This window comes from Vigna umbellata, chromosome 3 (assembly GCF_029865625.1).
Source record: "Vigna umbellata cultivar VRB3 chromosome 3, Vumbellata_1.0, whole genome shotgun sequence".
Classification (NCBI taxonomy): domain Eukaryota; kingdom Viridiplantae; phylum Streptophyta; class Magnoliopsida; order Fabales; family Fabaceae; genus Vigna; species Vigna umbellata.
The window spans coordinates 42,089,033-42,109,190 of record NC_142167.1 but is presented as its reverse complement, the minus strand read 5'-3'; the positions used below and the strand labels follow the sequence as shown (position 1 = coordinate 42,109,190).

Genomic DNA, 20,158 nt, shown 5'->3' with positions numbered 1-20,158 from the left:
TTTGTTGAAAATTTATAATTATTATTATGGATGAATTTTCTATCAATAAATGAGTTGGTAAAAAGAACATCAAATTATTTGCCCATTTATTTTCAATTTGTTAGTAAAATTTATTAACAATCCTTTTACTTACATATGTTTAACTTGAAGTAATTTGTGAAAAAAAATTGCTAGGTTTCTTGAACAGGAAAACTATCTAACTCTTCTCACATAGAGTAAAAGAAGAAAGAAAACTGTATATTTCTTCTGTAACAATGTACACACCAAACCTCCAAGGGAGTACTCCCCTCCAAAGGATATAAAATGTCCTGTCTATGTAAATGAATTAACAAAAACCAAACTCTTACAAGAGTTCCTCACCCTCTTATATAGACTCCCATCCCTACTAACTAACTATTATTAGAATGTTAACAAAATTATTTTAAAATGTGTTGGTTTGCACACTGTCTTTGAAAGACATCCATAGGCAAATTATTTAAACTTTAAATCTTCTAATAAATGTTGGCAATTATAAACAACAAATATCTTCCATATATATACCAATTGATTTTTAGAAAATTTCTTTGAAAAGTTGTGTATTAGACTGAGTGGTACCGGACTGCATCTTATATTAAAGCAAGATTTTATGCTATTTGAATCTTGTGAATGCAAAAAAAGTAATTGAAGGAAGAGTTTATCAGAAATAATCAGTCAAAAAATTTGTATATATATATTATCAAATTCGGACAAAACTGATTGTTTTGTATCAACTTGACTCTAAAGCTATATTCTACTGTGGAGCTGTTGAAGACATGCCTTGCAAAAAAAAAAAAGTATATGATTGATCTATTCAAGCCATGACTTCAGTTCGATAATTTTCCCACTCTCCATATATTGAGCTAAAAGTTTCTCCTCCAAAGGTTTTTGCACACTCAAGAACTGTTTCTCTGGCACAACGTTCCCATGACATTGCTATATCCTCAAGTGACCATGTCCGATCCAAGCATCTCAGAAAGCGAATCAGCTTTGATTTTGCTATTGTTGATAGGTCTTTATGGCATTCAGTACTGTTGAAGTTGAATAAAAAGGAATCAAGGGAGATTTAAACTATCGAGATAAAATTCTTGTTGATGAAATATGAAACTTAATATTTATAGGATCCAATATTTCTGACATTCAAATAGTTTCATAGTCATAATTTTACAAACATGACTTAATGAATAACTGCTTAAGAATATAAACAGAAGAAAATCATCTTAATATCTAACCTGACTTCTGACAGCTCTTTGTCTACAATAACAGGCAAAGAAGTTGGATAATTTGTAGGAACGAACAACCTTAATGGTTTGATTATTGACTGCATCACAAATATTCATGGTTAATGTAACAGAACACAACAAATCAATGTGTGCAAAGTTCATAACAGAATATAAAGTATTCACCTTTTTATCTGCAAAAGTATGAGATTCTACGTTCATATTGAACGATACTGCATTGAAAAGGAATTCGATAACCAACCCTTCACTATCCTCAGCCGCTACTCCCGACGCTTTAAGAAAGCTGACATTTTCTCCAACAACAATCACACTGTCTACCAATCGATGGTTGATCTCCTTTAATTCTTCTAAAAGAGAAGAATTTTCCTGCTAGAGTTACCAATGCTAATGTTAAGGAATGCATAAATTAAGAAACAGATACCTAAGTAGTGCATTTAGAGTTGAAAAAAAAATTAGTGGAAAAAAACTAGAATGAAGGTATATTACCAAAATTCTTGGCTTCTTTTTTTTATATGCGACCGAAGTCCAGTCAGGTTCCTCAGCATCAGACAACTGGTTGAAACTGTGGCTTCGAGACCTTTTCCTACCAGGTTGTGAAAATGCCTCACTTTTCTCAGTTTGTGCAATGAGGTCCGGTTGGTTTTGTTGTTGAACCATCTCTCGTGGTTCATCTAAGAACTCTGAAGTTGCCATCACATCATTCAAATAGACTGCGTCTCTCATTTCATTAACTGATGCGCTCAATGCTTCAGGTGATATGACGGCTAACTAGAAGTATATCACAATAATAGAATTTAGGACAACCACTTTTTATGATTTAAAGAAATGCAAATAAGAAGCATGGAAACCACAAGTTTTAGACCAACCACTTTAAGAATGCGCTTCACTTCATCACTTGGCTCATCAAAATTCAGCGTAGATTTATCAGAAAATTCTTTAAGCTCATTGTAGTTTTCGGTCAAGGGTGAAGCTGATGTCTCCAGACTGTTTACACTGACCCTCAATGCTTCACTTGCTTTCTCTGAACCTTGGGCTTGCTTCTGTACGGCATTGTCAGGACCTGAGTTTGAAAAATTGTAAAAAACATTTTCCAGTAAGCACAGATAACATGGAAAACATAGCATAAAAATGTACAACCCTAACTGATTAAAAAAAAACCTGAATTAATAGATGTACCTTTCATGATAGACACTTGATCTACATGCTGTGGGAAATTGCTATATTGTTTTTCCACTTGCTGCTCTTTTAAGCATGGCTTGTTCTGCTGAGAAACAAGGTTCAATATACTAGAGTTCTGTGGTCCCAATTGTTGTGTTGATGGTTTCGCTTCTACTATTTTTAATTGCTGCTCCTTTAAGCATGGCTTGTTTTGATGAGAGACATCCTTCCATATACAGGAATTCTGTGTTCCCAATGGTTGGGGTAATGGATTCGTTTCTATTATTTTCTCTTGCTGCGGCTTGATTTGCTGAGAAACATCCTTCCATATTTGAAAATTCTGTGTTTCCAATACTTGAGTTGGTGGATTCGTTTCTATTATTTTTTCTTGCTGCGGCTTGGTTTGCTGAGAAACATCCTTCCATATATAAAAATTCTGTGCTCCCAATACTTGAGCTGATGATTTCGTTTCTGTTATTTTCGCTTGCTGCGGCTTGGTTTGCTGAGAAACATCCTTCCATATATGAAAATTCTGTGTTCCCAATACTTGAGTTGATGGTTTCGTTTCCATTATTTTCACTTGCTTCTCTTTTAAGCAGGGCTTGTTTTCCCCAGAAACATCCTTCCTCATATAGTAGTTCTGTGTTCCCCATGCTTGTTGTGATGGTTTCGTTTCAATTATTTTCAATGGAGAAATACTAGAACGTGATGGACCTTGATGATGGGAAGAAACATTCTTTGGGGAAAAATTAGATTCTACAAACTTTTCTGCTTCATCTAGAATCTTCTTGGTATCGGTGGTTATTTGGCATTTCTTCAATTTGAAGAGTGCCAAAACACATCCTGTTTGTTTCATTTTCTTCATCAGTTTTTCCAAAAGATCTGTATTTGATCCTTGAGGAAAAGACGCAAGCTGAAGAAATTTAACATAAATATAAAAGATTAGTGGTAACAAGAAAAAAAATGTGTAAATCTAGGATCATAGTTTGCTTGAATCAATCACCAACCTGTTGAAGCGCCTTATTCATCTCTAGATAAGAGACATAAACTTTTGAAAAATAGGCACTATTCATCTTTTGAATCTGCAATTAAAAGGACCAATATACAGTTACAAAAAATGTATATCTTTTGCCGTGCACGTTAGAAAATTTAAAAAAAATGATGGAATATGCATTCAATATCAAGATAGAAGGAAAAGAAAGTGAAGAGAAACAACTTCTTCATTACCTCTTGGTAAACCTGCTCCTTCCAATCCGTATCTGCAGATTTTCCAGTTTCTGAAATAGAATAGGTAAACATGATCATTAAAGCTAGAAAAAATCACACATGCTGGGAGCATCAAAGAGAACAAGCCTTGCACATCTCAATACCTTGAGCAGGGAAGACTTCCCCTGAGGCATTAGAGTTTGAGAGACAAGGTTTGGATTCAGCATTCATTGGTGGTTGTGAAAATAGTTCCTTTGTCTTTTTAGATAACCAATGACAGTACTCAGCCTGCAAATAGATGCAGATCACGAACTCGATAAGACTATTATAGTTTTCAAAACGAATTCTTCACATGGAATTAGAATACGACAATGAGATGCAATGAAGAAATTATCAATTTGAAAGTGAATTCTTTCCGGATAACAAAAATTGTAACTTTGTTCCCACAATCCCAAAATATATACCTCATTGTCCGCAGCACCATTCAGTTTCAGCTCAAATCTTTGCAGTTGTCGAACAAGCCCAGATGTCGAAGGTCCATCACTTTGATTCACTACACCTTCCAAGCTACAACAATTAACAACTTGATAATCAGTTAACGTGACACACAAGACAGGGCTAAAATAATTGAATGTAACACGAGAAATTACAATAATATTCTGGTATTGGTATGCATCTTACCATTGTTTCATAAAACGTTTACGAAACTCTGGCAATTTCCATCTTAGAGTTTTCATCTTGGTGTTGGTGTCCATAATAACACAGGCAAAAGGTACTCTATATCCCTGAAAAGCCATAAAATAAAATGCATTAGAAAACAGGAATGGGTGGAACATTTATAATGTGAAATGTCTAGTATTTTCTACAACAGTCTTAGCATACGCAATTACTCATGGCATCAGCATTCATCAAAAGCAATATGGTATTTGGATGGCTAAGCCAATCCAACCCAATACTCACTTACAAATACCAGATAAACTTCTGGATCACGTCTCACTAGTGCAAATACCCACTGAAATTTCCCAACCACGCTTCAATTCTTAACCCCTCTAAGCATGGGTTTAAATACTGTTTATGCCGATATTTCGGCCAAAACAAAAGGCGGCAACTGCTACTACATCATCCATCACATTTATTCACAGAAGTTTCTTTTATAAGTCTTAACAGTAATCATCACCCAGCAAAATCTTGAAAAACCAATTATATCACCTAGAAAAATTAAATTCAAGACCTTAACAAATCAACAACATAACAAATCAACGTAACAAATTACCTTAGCCAATACTAAGGCTTTATCTACACTCTCAAGGATCACAAGAAATCTCCCTTTGCACTAAGGTTTTTTGTACGGTCAATCCTTTTCTTCTTTCTAAGAACGTTTCTCTCTCTCTCTTTATTTTCCTAATAGCCAGAATTTCTATATATTTAGGAGGTGTCTAATATAATGACAACTATATATGATATTAATTTTTCTTATGTGGAATATACACATAACTCTATTTATAATAAAGGCCCATAACTCTACTTATAATAAAGGCCCATAAGGAGTATTATATTTATATAATATCTTTTTATTATATTCCCACATTGATATTTAGGAGGTGTTTAATATAATGACAACTATATATGAGATTAATTTTTCTTATGTGGAATATACACATAACTCTATTTATAATAAAGGCCCATAACTCTATTTATAATAAAGGCCCATAAGGAGTAATATATTTATATAATATCTTTTTATTATATTCCCACATTGTTTAATTTGTATTCTTTTTCTCTTTACACCCCCTATTTTAACTTGTTGCAGCTAATTAATAAAAGGTAAAAGGCATTTTTTTTTCTATAACTTAGCAATCATGTTCTAAAATAAAAGGTGTGCACTAAATAACACTAACCTCTGAACAAAAACACCAAAGTTACAAGACTACCTTATTTCTAAGATCTCTTCTCTAAAGAATTTTTTACCCCGAAAATTGCACTTATAAGGAAACATACACCATTCAAAACTTGAAATACTCTCCAAAAAAAATTACAAATTTTCATGATACAATAACAACAATAATTTTTTAAAAAAACTACAATCTATTCACAACTATAGATAGCAAAAAGACTCTACATATATTCTCATCGTGCAAACAACAAACTACCTAGATTCAAAATAAATTGAATTAGTTCTAGAACAATTCACACATGGATTACCAAATCGTATACAACATTAGATTCCTTCACAAAAGTCTTAAAACCAATCCACACATTCATATATACACATGCAATCCACACAGTCATACATATACATACACATGCATTCCATACAATCATACACTTATGCATGCCTTAAAGTCTTACAACAAAAGTTAGACGAACTCACTCATCAAAAGTCCTAAAAGTTTTTTCAAAAATCTTACTCTGATACAAAAAAGTCACATCCAAGGATGCCACAATTACGATTGAAAAGTAAAAATTTTTAAAATCATAATATCGTTACGAAAATCCAAAATCAATAAGTATGTACAATTCAAGAAAAATGAACCAAAACTCCAAATTAATTATAAAGTAAAACTCTACATAAAATAGTTTTTTCAAACAATCATAAATTCTCCAATTCTCTTATTCCATTTTTCGCACTATACAACATCTGAACCGACTACATCATTCATTCTTAACCCTTCTAAGCATGGGTTTAAACACTGTTTATGCTGATATTTCGGCCAAAACAAAAAGCTATGTGATGGCAACTGCTATTACATCATCAATCACATTTATTCACCAAAATTTCTTAGGATGTCAACCATTACAAACAGAATATAACTGTGACATAAAACCTAAAATACAACCATGCCAAAGTACCCTATTCTATGATCACAACACATAATACCAATCCACTTGTAACCCTTAACATTAATTATCACCCAGCAAAATCTTGAAAAATCAAGAACTTACATCACCTAGTAAAATTAAATTCAAAAACCATACCTTTGTTAATGGACTATTGACATAGAGTGAAATAACAGTTATGTAATTTGTAAAGCATGCAATATGGTGTGTCACGTCTCTTATGCAACCGTGCCCCCCAAAGCGATATATTACATAACATATCTTTTGTGAAAATATTTATTATTATTAAAATATAGAGTATTATTAAATTATAAAATATCTTTTGTGAAAAGATAATTTTAAAGATAAATCAATTTTATCATTTTAATATAGATAATTATTTAATGACGCAGATGATTTTTTTTTATTATGACTAGTTATTTATGTAACATCCCAATATCTCACACTGGATAATTCATAATATATGATTTTTTTTTATTATGACTAGTTATTTAAGTTTAAGAAGTAGATACTTAAATGATAAAATTAAAGGAAACAAATTTATATACACTTACAAAATAAGAATGTCTTTATTTTATTATATAATATTAAATCCAAATATAAAAGTAAAATTATTTACATCCAAGCTCATTTAAAATATTATACATGTATGAATTGTAGGGATAGTAATAAACTTTAACGTGAGATTGTAGAAATTTTAATAATTTAGAGAAATATATAAATTTGGTTAAATATTTTAATTAAAAGATAAAATGGTTTGTTACTTATATTTAAATGGTTTAATTTATTTTAAAAGATATATTTGAATATTGTTATATACTATATATATTTACAAATTTAAAAATTATCTCAAGATATCACCAGATATAATGAGTTTTGGCACTTGCTTAGTGAGTTGTTAGCTCACCCAATGAGAATACATAATGAAAAAGTCATGATAGATTGATGAGAAACACAATCACACAACCAAACAAAGACAAAAGGGTAATTTAATTTTACCAAAGAATCATCCATAAAATTGAGTTATAAATATCACAATTAAACACAAATAAAATCAAACAAATTCTAAGCATATCAACATTATCTTTGGACTTCACTATCCGGATACATGTATTGATGTCTGACTCTAGGAGTCCAACACTTGTGTGTGGTGGGACAACTTGTTTACTCAAGCTGCCATAGACAAGGTTAATCCGTCAAACATCTATGGCCAAGGAAAAACAACTAAACTAAGGATCTCCTGCTACTGTTCAAGACATACCCCACCCTTCTTTACTTGAGACTAGATGGTTATTAAAGTGACAGGATGGTCCCGAATACGGAATCCCTACATACACTAAATAAAACCATTACAATAACTTTTCCTTGAAATCCTTCTCACATCGCAAGTCATACATATTCACAGTCATATTACAATAAATCATTCCCAATTCCAAATAAACATGCATTGAATTCATTTTAAATTATTTCAAACAACACAAAAATAATTGAACACAACAAATTTGCACTAGCTTTGAGAGAACACATAGAGAAGATATGTTTTAGATAATAAAATTCGCAAACTAAACTTTTATTTATATTTTTTAACTTTTAATATTAGAATAAGAAAGTCTCATTATTTAGAACATCCTATCAATGTTCTATTTTCTAGACCTTCCCAATATCAAAATATAATTGCAAGACACCAATAATACACATAATTATTAAAATTTATTAACATAATTAATTATGAATCTCTTGATGATTAAATTTCAAATTCCTCTAATAATAACTTATTTCTCAATAATTATGAAAAAGAACTCCATTTACAAAAAATAATATAACAATTAATTATTCAAATTCTATATCTAGAGACATTTCTGATTAAGCAATCTAAATCAACACTAAAAATCAATTTTCGGTTTTCTTTAAAATCTAAAATTGAAGTTACTATTTTCCAAACATCAATTGTTTTTCAGTTGGTACATTTTAACAATGTGTATCGGGTTTTAGTAGACAAAAATACCCTCATATATATCATGTATTCTAAGTTTTTATAAGGTTAAAGGTATTTAAATAATTTTCATTCTAAAAAAAAAACCCTCAAACCCTTACCTACCTACCGCTCTCATTCCTGTGAATAATTTCTCCTTCATCTCTCTCACTCCAACCTTTTCTTTATCATCCATACTCTAACTCCAATTTAAAAAATCGGAAACACTTGCCTAACCCTAATCCACCTTTCTCACTTATCCAATTTGTTTCTCTCTCATCTTCATACTCTCCCTCACCCACACACAACCCGCGACATTGCAATGTGTTGTTCTTGCTCTATTCGTTCATTTATTTTTCACTTTAATAACAAAATAATTGATGATGTTGATGTTGATTTTTTATTGGAGAGAGATGAAAGAGAAAGTGTTGAAAGGAATGAGAGACATGAGTAATGCGTTTTTTTTTAGTTTTTATAATGAAAATTATTAAAATACCCTTAACCTTAAAACTTAGAATCAATGATATATAAGGGTATTTTTGTCTACTAAAACCTGGTATACATTCTAAAATGTACCAACAGAAATATACATTCCAAAATGTACCAACTGATAGCAAAACCCATGATATATATAAGGGTATTTTACATTTTTTTTAATCATCCATGAAAGATATAATAAGTCAATATTACACATAAGAAAATGGAAAAGTATGAAAAAGTCTTCGATTGTTGCTGTCTAGCTTCCAATGCTCCTCGAATGATAGTCCCTCCAAAATGTAAATGGGCAAAATTCTACAAATATTTATAAAGATTTTTTGTTATTTGTAATCACCGATTAACTTTCAATCAGTTAATAAAATTTATTAACCGTCATTTTACTTACATATATTTGACGATCGAGCTTTAGTAATTTGTCAAAATAATGTAAATTATCAACTAATATTGGTTATTATCAATTAATTTTAAAGACATCCATAAGTAAAAACTTTAAATATTCTAATAAATTAGTCTTTGCTCCTAAGTCTTGGCAAGCCATTAAGAATAAATATCTTCTAATAAACATCGTCGTTAGAGACCTCAATGAACAGGAGTCTCATAGGCCTCATACGTCTGCTCCTCAAAGGCTCGCTCCTCAACAATATGATCATCCTCAATAGAAGCTACGTGCTTCTCCGAGCAAAAACGGTAAGTCTTCTCCTACCTTCGCGCTGCGCATAACTCTTTCCTCGAGAACTCGCATCTCGAGAACTAATTAATGATCCACCGCGTGTTCTTCCCATTTCTAAAAAGTCAAATTATTACATAAAGCAAAATCACATAAAATATTGTTTGAAATATAATTAGTAAACTATAAAAAAAATTTCAAATTAAAAAAATTAAACTAATAATAATTAATTTATTAACTTCAATAAAATTAAATAAAATAAACAATTACGCTAACTAATTCTAAAAAAATTTAAAAATTAATTTCATAATTTATTAACTATAAAAAAATTAAATTAAATGAAATTACGTAAATAATTACAAAAAGTTTTACTAACCGTTAACATTCAATATAATAATATTTAATTCAATAAATTTGAAAAGTTTAAATATATCAAATATGTACTTCATTTAAATATATAAAATTTAAACAATTCATTTCAAAAATAAAAATTGAAAACTTTATAAAATAATAAATTAATAAACTAAAACGTTAAAATATATTTTATGAATAACTATAAAAAAATTAAAATAATTAAGAAAAATATTCGTTGAGCCTTCAACGGACACCCATATCCATTGACAGATGTTGATATTAAAATATTTTTTAAAAACAAAATTGTGATAATAGATCTCACATTGTTTTAAGAGTAAAAACTAACGACAATTTAAATGCATATTTCTCCTTCTTGGATGTAGGTTACAAGTTTTACAAATTTCAAAGTAAACAATCTTTTCAAAAAGATAATTATAACTCTAAAAATGCTATTTCATTATACTTGAAATCAAAAGAATCTGATGTCTTAACTCATTTAACGAATGTGCTGAGAAAATTGTCTTTCTCATTTAACTTGGTAACCTATAAAAGAAAAAAAATCAACAATACAATTGCAAACATTTAGCTCTTGGAATTTGCTATGAAAATATGTTGGAAATAACATGTTAAATAGCTTAATTTGATTGTTAGTTAACTTGTAACAACATCCACATTCTACTAATAATCAACTCATTAAATAGAGAAACAAGAAAAAATTAGAACAACTTTATTATCAATTTTTTCTTATAAGCTAGCTCCATAAGTTTGTCTATGATAACTTGTTAAAAGGCTCAGCACACAACATATATTAGCTATTGTAATGGTGCATAATTTATAATTAACGAAAGAAGCTACATAATTTTGAATTTAATTAGTATTATTGTTCTATTTCTCTCTCTACTACTTGAATAAGTTTCATAAAGCATTATCTCTTTTGACTTGTGAAATTGATTCAAATAGATTATCCATAATTAAGGAAATAAATGAATCAAGAATAACTAAAGATCATAAGCAAATTCTTCTCTATAGACAACTAACTACCATATGATTTAGCAAACATATCAAGCATAAAACAAAATAATCAAAACATGTTGGAAGAATTCCTTCTACAATTGAATAATATCTTGATTGATAGCTTGACAATCTCTATTAGAGGCTTTATAAGACACCAATAAGGAGATTAATTAATAATTGAAGTAGTTGTGTCAATGACATGTGTTACTATAGGGCGAGAGCTGACGGATCAAATCCAGTAGTTGTGTCAATGAACGGTCAGCTTAGCATGTCCACATTCATACTTTACCAAATCCATTATTCATACAGGAGTCGTTCCTCCCTGGAACGCTCGTTCATATTCCACAACATTTTCAAATCACATTTTCTCCATCTTTCATAAATAAATATCTCAGTTAACTATCTCTTACAAAGATTCCAATAAACTTAAAAATAACGAACGTTCAACCTGAACTGAGAACAAGATCGAACACGTGGAGCGAACACGAGATATCTCAAATTTTGAACTAGATTAATATCAAGGGTTGATACCGAATTGAGAGATAACGAGTACAATAATATATTCCAAGAACGAATGAGCCGAACATCAATTTCAACGTTGAGTCAATTAGATGAACTGACTCTTGAGAACTCACTCAGAACATTAAAAGACTAAACCAAGAATATGGACTCTAGGGTGAAACCAATGAATAAAGATATTTCAAGGCATTCAAAAACTGGTACTTAGAGTGATTCACCGGAAGAAACCGAACACTTGTGTTTAATTGAGTTTAGTATCAAGAAATCAAAATGTCATTCAAAGACTGAACACTATAGAGAGCGAACCCTAGAGGGCTTAAACGAACGCTCGTATTAAAATTAGCTTAAGGAAATGGAACGAGTGCCTGGTGTAAGACCGAGCACCCATAAACTTAATTAACATACAAAGGCTTGATAACATAGTACGATAACATTGAAGTAGTGTTTACGAACAATAAAATATACAATTACATATATACTTAGATTTATAACCGAACGTTAATACCCAACTGTGCTTGGCCGAACGCTCATGCACAATATTATGAAGTGCAGACGCTCGTCCTCAACCAGGATTCTTCCCAAATGAAAGAATCCACTACAAATCCAAATTCACTAGAAAACCGAACGGTTAAGGACCGTTCAGTAACGTACGTACTCTTTCTTAGGGAAATTTCATATTCAAAATTCATATATATTCAAACTCATTTCTTGACATATAACTTCATAACTTTCCACATTCATATCATAATCACTTTCATATTTCATAACATCCAAACATAGAGATTTCATATATTTCATGCATCAGAACATAGCACAGCCATATTTCATTTCCAGTCATCAAATCAACGAACGTTCATACAGCACAATAAACATACAGATTAAATTAAATAAGCTTCCCTTACCTGATACGTGAATGAACGTCCTAAAGGTAGGTTTTGGTTCGTTCGACTACAAATCTTTCTACTCTCAACGATCAACATCTCTTCAAACTAAACCAAACAACATGAAACCAAAAACAACTTAGACTACATGCCCGCATGCAACCAGAGCTTGGTTTGCATGTAGCGGAAGACGAACGACTAAAGACAGATACACTTACCCGTTCAAACTTGAAACTTGTTCGGTTCAAAATGAAGCATGAGACGCCAGAAGTGCTTCCACGGTGCCTGAACAGAGATCGGAGTAGAGAAAGGGTGAGTTTTGGTAGAGAGAAGGGCGAAATTCTAGAGAGAAGAAGGAAAAATTGAAAGATCAGGTTCTGGGGAAGAAGGTGCATGCAGAGAGAGTGGGACGGATTTTCAGAAAATCAGTTTTGCTTCCCACGTCTAAACGAACGTCCGCTCGTCTGCTGACACCTGCATTCCACTATCTGATTTTCGAATCCTCGTTGATTGACACCTGGCGTCCGCGCAGAGGGGTTTTGGGTGCGTTTTTAATGATTCTGACATGAGGGGTTTGGGTGCGTTTTTTCGAGGCCTGACAGAATGGCAGGACAACCAGCCTTAGTGGAGGAGATGTAGAGGCAGATGCAAGCCATGCAGGCAGAGATTGCAACCTTGCGAGCGGAGTGTGTTGTGGGGTAGAGAGAACAGTCAAATTAACAGCCGGTGGTGCTTGCTCATGCTCCTACAGTGGAGCTTGCTCAAACTGAACCCGAGGGAGCTGCTCAAGAGGAGAACAGTTCCAGGACTAGTTTGGTTCACCCGACTAATGCTGGTCGGGCCGGTGCGCTTCACCCGTTCACATTGGCCATTATGGAAGAGCCAGAGAAGATGCCTCCAACGATTATCAAGTACGACAAATCGGGGGATCCGAAGGAGCATCTGAGATCATTTGCGGATGCCATGGCGATATATTCGCCGAATGACTTAGTTTGGCGCATGGTATTCTCCCTATCACTTAAAGGAGAAGCCCTAACGTGGTTTCATTCCCTTCGCCCTCGTACCATAGACGGTTTTGGTATGCTAAGAAATTTGTTTGAACAATAGTTTGCTTCCAATCGAGCCCAAAACCTTACTTATATGGAGCTAACGAAAATTAAACAAAGAAAAGATGAAATCCTGATGGATTTATGGACCGATACAAACGGTTCATTTGACAAGTAAAGGACGTCGACAAAAAATTCATTATGAGCACTGTGGCATTATTGACCTAGGGAACGTTCTAAGCGAACTCCTAGAGTCCACCGCTCGGTGAGTAACGTTCTCGTAACTATCACCTTAGCATTCCTAACCTAGGGAACGTTCTAAGTGAACTCTTAGAGTCCACCGCTCGATGAGTAATGTTCTCGTAACTCTCACCTTAGCATTCCTATCCTAGGGAACATTCTCGTAACTTTCACCTTAGCATTCTTGACCTAGGGAATGTTTTAAGTGAACTCCTAAAGTCCACCGCTCGGTTAGGAACGTTCTCGTGACTCTCACCTTAACATTCCTCACCTAGGGTAAATTTAAATCTCTCTTGAGTATGACTATTGCCAACACTCTAAATATGAACCTCCCTTAACCTTCTCAACTAATTATTTTCATCTACATTATTCCAACAAATAGAGTTAGGATGATCTCAAGTTTTCTCATGTCGCCTATACATCACACTAAAACACATGTGTAGTTTTCCTCCTTACGAAAGACTACTCTTTCATTTACTACACTCATGTCATACCAAAAGTAAAATACAACCACAACAAAGCACATATGAATTTGATACATCGTTCATACATCACATCCTTATACAATCTTAAATCATCACGCATCCTTTAATTCAATTAAACATTAACAATACATAATTCATTTTCTATTGCATTAGCATAATAATGACTTCCAACATTTCCATTAAGCACATCAAAAGAAGGAAAAACACAACTCAACCTATAGACCTCTAATCAAAGATCCCAACCGTGAAAAAGAAGATTTATATGTTTAAGACAACAAATTGTCAAAATTTCAGCTTGATCCAACGATTAACACAATGAAAATAAAAATTTTCCCGAGATGACTCGGACATGAAAAACTAACTTGCCCAACGAGAGATTGTCCTGCCCAACGAGAAGGCCTCTTTTACTCTCTACCATAATCAGTTTTGGCAATTGCTTAGGGAGTTGTTAGCTCACCCAATGAGAATGCATAATGAAAAAGTCATGATAGATTGATGAGAAATACAATCACACAAACAAAGACAAAAGGGTAATATAATTTTATCAAAGAATCATCCATAAGATTGAGTTATAAATATCACAAATAAAATCAAACAAATTCTAAGCATATCAACATTATCTCTGGACTTGACTATCCGGATACATGTATTGATGTTAGACTCTAGGAGTCCTACACTTGTGTGGTGGGACACCTTGTTTACTCAAGCTGCCATAGACAAGGTTAATCCGTCAAACATCTATGGCCAAGGAAAAACAACTAAACTAAGGACCTCCTGCTACTCTTCAAGACATACCCCACCCTTCTTTACTTGAGACTAGATGGTTATTAAAGAGACAAGATGGTCCTGAATACGGAATCCCTACATACACTAAATAAAACCATTACAAGAACTTCTCCTTGAAATCCTTCTCACATCGCAAGTCATACATATACACAGTCATATTACAATAAATCATTCCCAAATTCAAATAAACATGCATTGAATTTAAAATAAAAAAGTCTCATTATTTAGAACATCCTATCACTTATAATATTATATTTTCTAGACCTTAAAAATATCAAAATATAATTGCAAGACACCAATAATACACATAATTATTAAAATTTATGTCATACCAAAAGTAAAATACAACCACAACAAAGCACATATGAAGTTACTTAGATGTTTAAATTTCAAATATCTTGATGTTTAAATTTCTTGATGTTTAAATTTCAAATTCCTCTGATAATAAGTTATTTCTCAATAATTATGAAAAAGAACTACATTTACAGAAATAATATAACAATTAATTATTCAAATATCTAGAAATATTTCTGAGCAATCTAAATCAACATTAGAAATCAATTTTCGGTTTTTGATGAATAATTTATCTATTGGTAAATTTTATAAATAATTTATATCTTTTATTACGGATAGATTTGTCTATTGGATAACATTTGTCTTAAAATTCATTAATAAAATTTGTTGAAAATTTATAATTATTATTATGGATGAATTTTCTATCAATAAATGAGTTGGTAAAAAGAACATAAAATTATTTGCCCATTTATTTTCAATTTGTTAGTAAAATTTATTAACAATCCTTTTACTTACATATGTTTAACTTGAAGTAATTTGTGAAAAAAAATTGCTAGGTTTCTTGAACAGGAAACTATCTAACTCTTCTCACATAGAGTAAAAGAAGAAAGAAAACTGTATATTTCTTCTGTAATACACACCAAACCTCCAAGGGAGTACTCCCCTCCAAAGGATATAAAATGTCCTGTCTATGTAAATGAAATAACAAAAACCAAACTCTTACAAGAGTTCCTCACCCTCTTATATAGACTCCCATCCCTACTAACTAACTATTATTAGAATGTTAACAAAATTATTTTAAAATGTGTTGGTTTGCACACTGTCTTTGAAAGACATCCATAGGCAAATTATTTAAACTTTAAATCTTCTAATAAATTAGTCTTGGCTCCTAAGTCTTGTTGGCAATTATAAACAACAAATATCTTCCATATATATACCAATTGATTTTTAGAAAATTTCTTTGAAAAGTTGTGTATTAGACTGAGTGGTACCGGACTGCATCTTATATTAAAGCAAGATTTTATGCTATTTGAATCTTGTGAATGCAAAAAAAGTAATTGAAGGAAGAGTTTATCAGAAATAATCAGTCAAAAAATTTGTATATATATTATCAAATTAGGACAAAACTGATTGTTTTGTATCAACTTGACTCTAAAGCTATATTCTACTGTGGAGCTGTTGAAGACATGCCTTGCAAAAAAAAAAAGTATATGATTGATCTATTCAAGCCATGACTTCAGTTCGATAATTTTCCCACTCTCCATATATTTCCAATACTTGAGTTGGTGGATTCGTTTCTATTATTTTTTCTTGCTGCGGCTTGGTTTGCTGAGAAACATCCTTCCATATATAAAAATTCTGTGCTCCCAATACTTGAGCTGATGATTTCGTTTCTGTTATTTTCGCTTGCTGCGGCTTGGTTTGCTGAGAAACATCCTTCCATATATGAAAATTCTGTGTTCCCAGAGTTGATGGTTTCGTTTCCATTATTTTCACTTGCTTCTCTTTTAAGCAGGGCTTGTTTTCCCCAGAAACATCCTTCCTCATATAGTAGTTCTGTGTTCCCCATGCTTGTTGTGATGGTTTCGTTTCAATTATTTTCAATGGAGAAATACTAGAATGTGATGGACCTTGATGATGGGAAGAAACATTCTTTGGGGAAAAATTAGATTCTACAAACTTTTCTGCTTCATCTAGAATCTTCTTGGTATCGGTGGTTATTTGGCATTTCTTCAATTTGAAGAGTGCCAAAACACATCCTGTTTGTTTCATTTTCTTCATCAGTTTTTCCAAAAGATCTGTATTTGATCCTTGAGGAAAAGACGCAAGCTGAAGAAATTTAACATAAATATAAAAGATTAGTGGTAACAAGAAAAAAAATGTGTAAATCTAGGATCATAGTTTGCTTGAATCAATCACCAACCTGTTGAAGCGCCTTATTCATCTCTAGATAAGAGACATAAACTTTTGAAAAATAGGCACTATTCATCTTTTGAATCTGCAATTAAAAGGACCAATATACAGTTACAAAAAATGTATATCTTTTGCAGTGCACGTTAGAAAATTTTAAAAAAATGATGGAATATGCATTCAATATCAAGGTAGAAGGAAAAGAAAGTGAAGAGAAACAACTTCTTCATTACCTCTTGGTAAACCTGCTCCTTCCAATCCGTATCTGCAGATTTTCCAGTTTCTGAAATAGAATAGGTAAACATGATCATTAAAGCTAGAAAAAATCACACATGTTGGGAGCATCAAAGAGAACAAGCCTTGCACATCTCAATACCTTGAGCAGGGAAGACTTCCCCTGAGGCATTAGAGTTTGAGAGACAAGGTTTGGATTCAGCATTCATTGGTGGTTGTGAAAATAGTTCCTTTGTCTTTTTAGATAACCAATGACAGTACTCAGCCTGCAAATAGATGCAGATCACGAACTCGATAAGACTATTATACTTTTCAAAACGAATTCTTCACATGGAATTAGAATACATAAATTTGTTGACAATGAGATGCAATGAAGAAATTATCAATTTGAAAGTGAATTCTTTACGGATAACAAAAATTGTAACTTTGTTCCCACAATCCCAAAATATATACCTCATTGTCCGCAGCACCATTCAGTTTCAGCTCAAATCTTTGCAGTTGTCGAACAAGCCCAGATGTCGAAGGTCCATCACTTTGATTCACTACACCTTCCAAGCTACAACAATTAACAACTTGATAATCAGTTAACGTGACACACAAGACAGGGCTAAAATAATTGAATGTAACACGAGAAATTACAATAATATTCTGGTATTGGTATGCATCTTACCATTGTTTCATAAAACGTTTACGAAACTCTGGCAATTTCCATCTTAGAGTTTTCATCTTGGTGTTGGTGTCCATAATAACACAGGCAAAAGGTACTCTATATCCCTGAAAAGCCATAAAACAAAATGCATTAGAAAACAGGAATGGGTGGAACATTTATAATGTGAAATGTCTAGTATTTTCTACAACAGTCTTAGCATACGCAATTACTCATGGCATCAGCATTCATCAAAAGCAATATGGTATTTGGATGGCTAAGCCAATCCAACCCAATACTCACTTACAAATACCAGATAAACTTCTGGATCACGTCTCACTAGTGCAAATACCCACTGAAATTTCCCAACCACGCTTCAATTCTTAACCCCTCTAAGCATGGGTTTAAATACTGTTTATGCCGATATTTCGGCCAAAACAAAAGGCGGCAACTGCTACTACATCATCCATCACATTTATTCACAAAAGTTTCTTTTATAAGTCTTAACAGTAATCATCACCCAGCAAAATCTTGAAAAACCAATTATATCACCTAGAAAAATTAAATTCAAGACCTTAACAAATCAACAACATAACAAATCAACGTAACAAATTACCTTAGCCAATACTAAGGCTTTATCTACACTCTCAAGGATCACAAGAAATCTCCCTTTGCACTAAGGTTTTTTGTACGGTCAATCCTTTTCTTCTTTCTAAGAACGTTTCTCTCTCTCTTTATTTTCCTAATAGCCAGAATTTCTATATATTTAGGAGGTGTCTAATATAATGACAACTATATATGATATTAATTTTTCTTATGTGGAATATACACATAACTCTATTTATAATAAAGGCCCATAACTCTATTTATAATAAAGGCCCATAAGGAGTAATATATTTATATAATATCTTTTTATTATATTCCCACATTGATATTTAGGAGGTGTTTAATATAATGACAACTATATATGAGATTAATTTTTCTTATGTGGAATATACACATAACTCTATTTATAATAAAGGCCCATAACTCTATTTATAATAAAGGCCCATAAGGAGTAATATATTTATATAATATCTTTTTATTATATTCCCACATTGTTTAATTTGTATTCTTTTTCTCTTTACACCCCCTATTTTAACTTGTTGCAGCTAATTAATAAAAGGTAAAAGGCATTTTCTTTTCTATAACTTAGCAATCATGTTCTAAAATAAAAGGTGTGCACTAAATAACACTAACCTCTGAACAAAAACACCAAAGTTACAAGACTACCTTATTTCTAAGATCTCTTCTCTAAAGAATTTTTTACCCCGAAAATTGCACTTATAAGGAAACATACACCATTCAAAACTTGAAATACTCTCCAAAAAAAATTACAAATTTTCATGATACAATAACAACAATAATTTTTTAAAAAAACTACAATCTATTCACAACTATAGATAGCAAGAAAGACTCTACATATATTCTCATTGTGCAAACAACAAACTACATAGATTCACAATAAATTGAATTAGTTCTATAACAATTCACACATGGATTACCAAATCGTATACAACATTAGATTCCTTCACAAAAGTCTTAAAACCAATCCACACGTTCATATATACACATGCAATCCACACAGTCATACATATACATACACATGCATTCCATACAATCATACACTTATGCATGCCTTAAAGTCTTACAACAAAAGTTAGACGAACTCACTCATCAAAAGTCCTAAAAGTTTTTTCAAAAATCTGACTCTGATACAAAAAAGTCACATCCAAGGATGCCACAATTACGATTGAAAATTAAAAATTTTTAAAATCATAATATCGTTGCGAACGTCCAAAATCAATAAGTATGTACAATTGAAGAAAAATGAACCGAAACTCCAAATTAATTATAAAGTAAAACTCTATATAAAATAGTTTTTTCAAACAATCATAAATTCTCCAATTCTCTTATTCCATTTTTCGCACTATACAACATCTGAACCGACTACATCATTCATTCTTAACCCTTCTAAGCATGGGTTTAAACACTGTTTATGCTGATATTTGGCCAAAACAAAAAACTATGTGATGGCAACTGCTATTACATCATCAATCACATTTATTCACAAAAATTTCTTAGGATGTCAACCATTACAAACAGAATATAAC

At 31.9% G+C, this 20,158-nt stretch overlaps 1 protein-coding gene across 1 annotated transcript; it reads right to left on the bottom strand.

The window, feature by feature from the left end:
- Positions 1–628: 628 nt before the first annotated feature.
- LOC148202525 (uncharacterized) lies at positions 629–4,514 on the bottom strand. Its single transcript, XM_088109638.1, has 12 exons — positions 4,503–4,514; positions 4,302–4,405; positions 4,085–4,187; positions 3,785–3,908; positions 3,642–3,691; positions 3,422–3,496; positions 2,433–3,327; positions 2,123–2,316; positions 1,743–2,024; positions 1,422–1,622; positions 1,248–1,336; positions 629–1,046 (listed from the first exon to the last, which is right to left on the bottom strand). The coding sequence occupies exons 1-12, from the start codon at positions 4,512–4,514 to the stop codon at positions 830–832; spliced, it is 2,346 nt and encodes a 781-aa protein (XP_087965764.1). The 3' UTR covers positions 629–829.
- Positions 4,515–20,158: the final 15,644 nt, after the last annotated feature.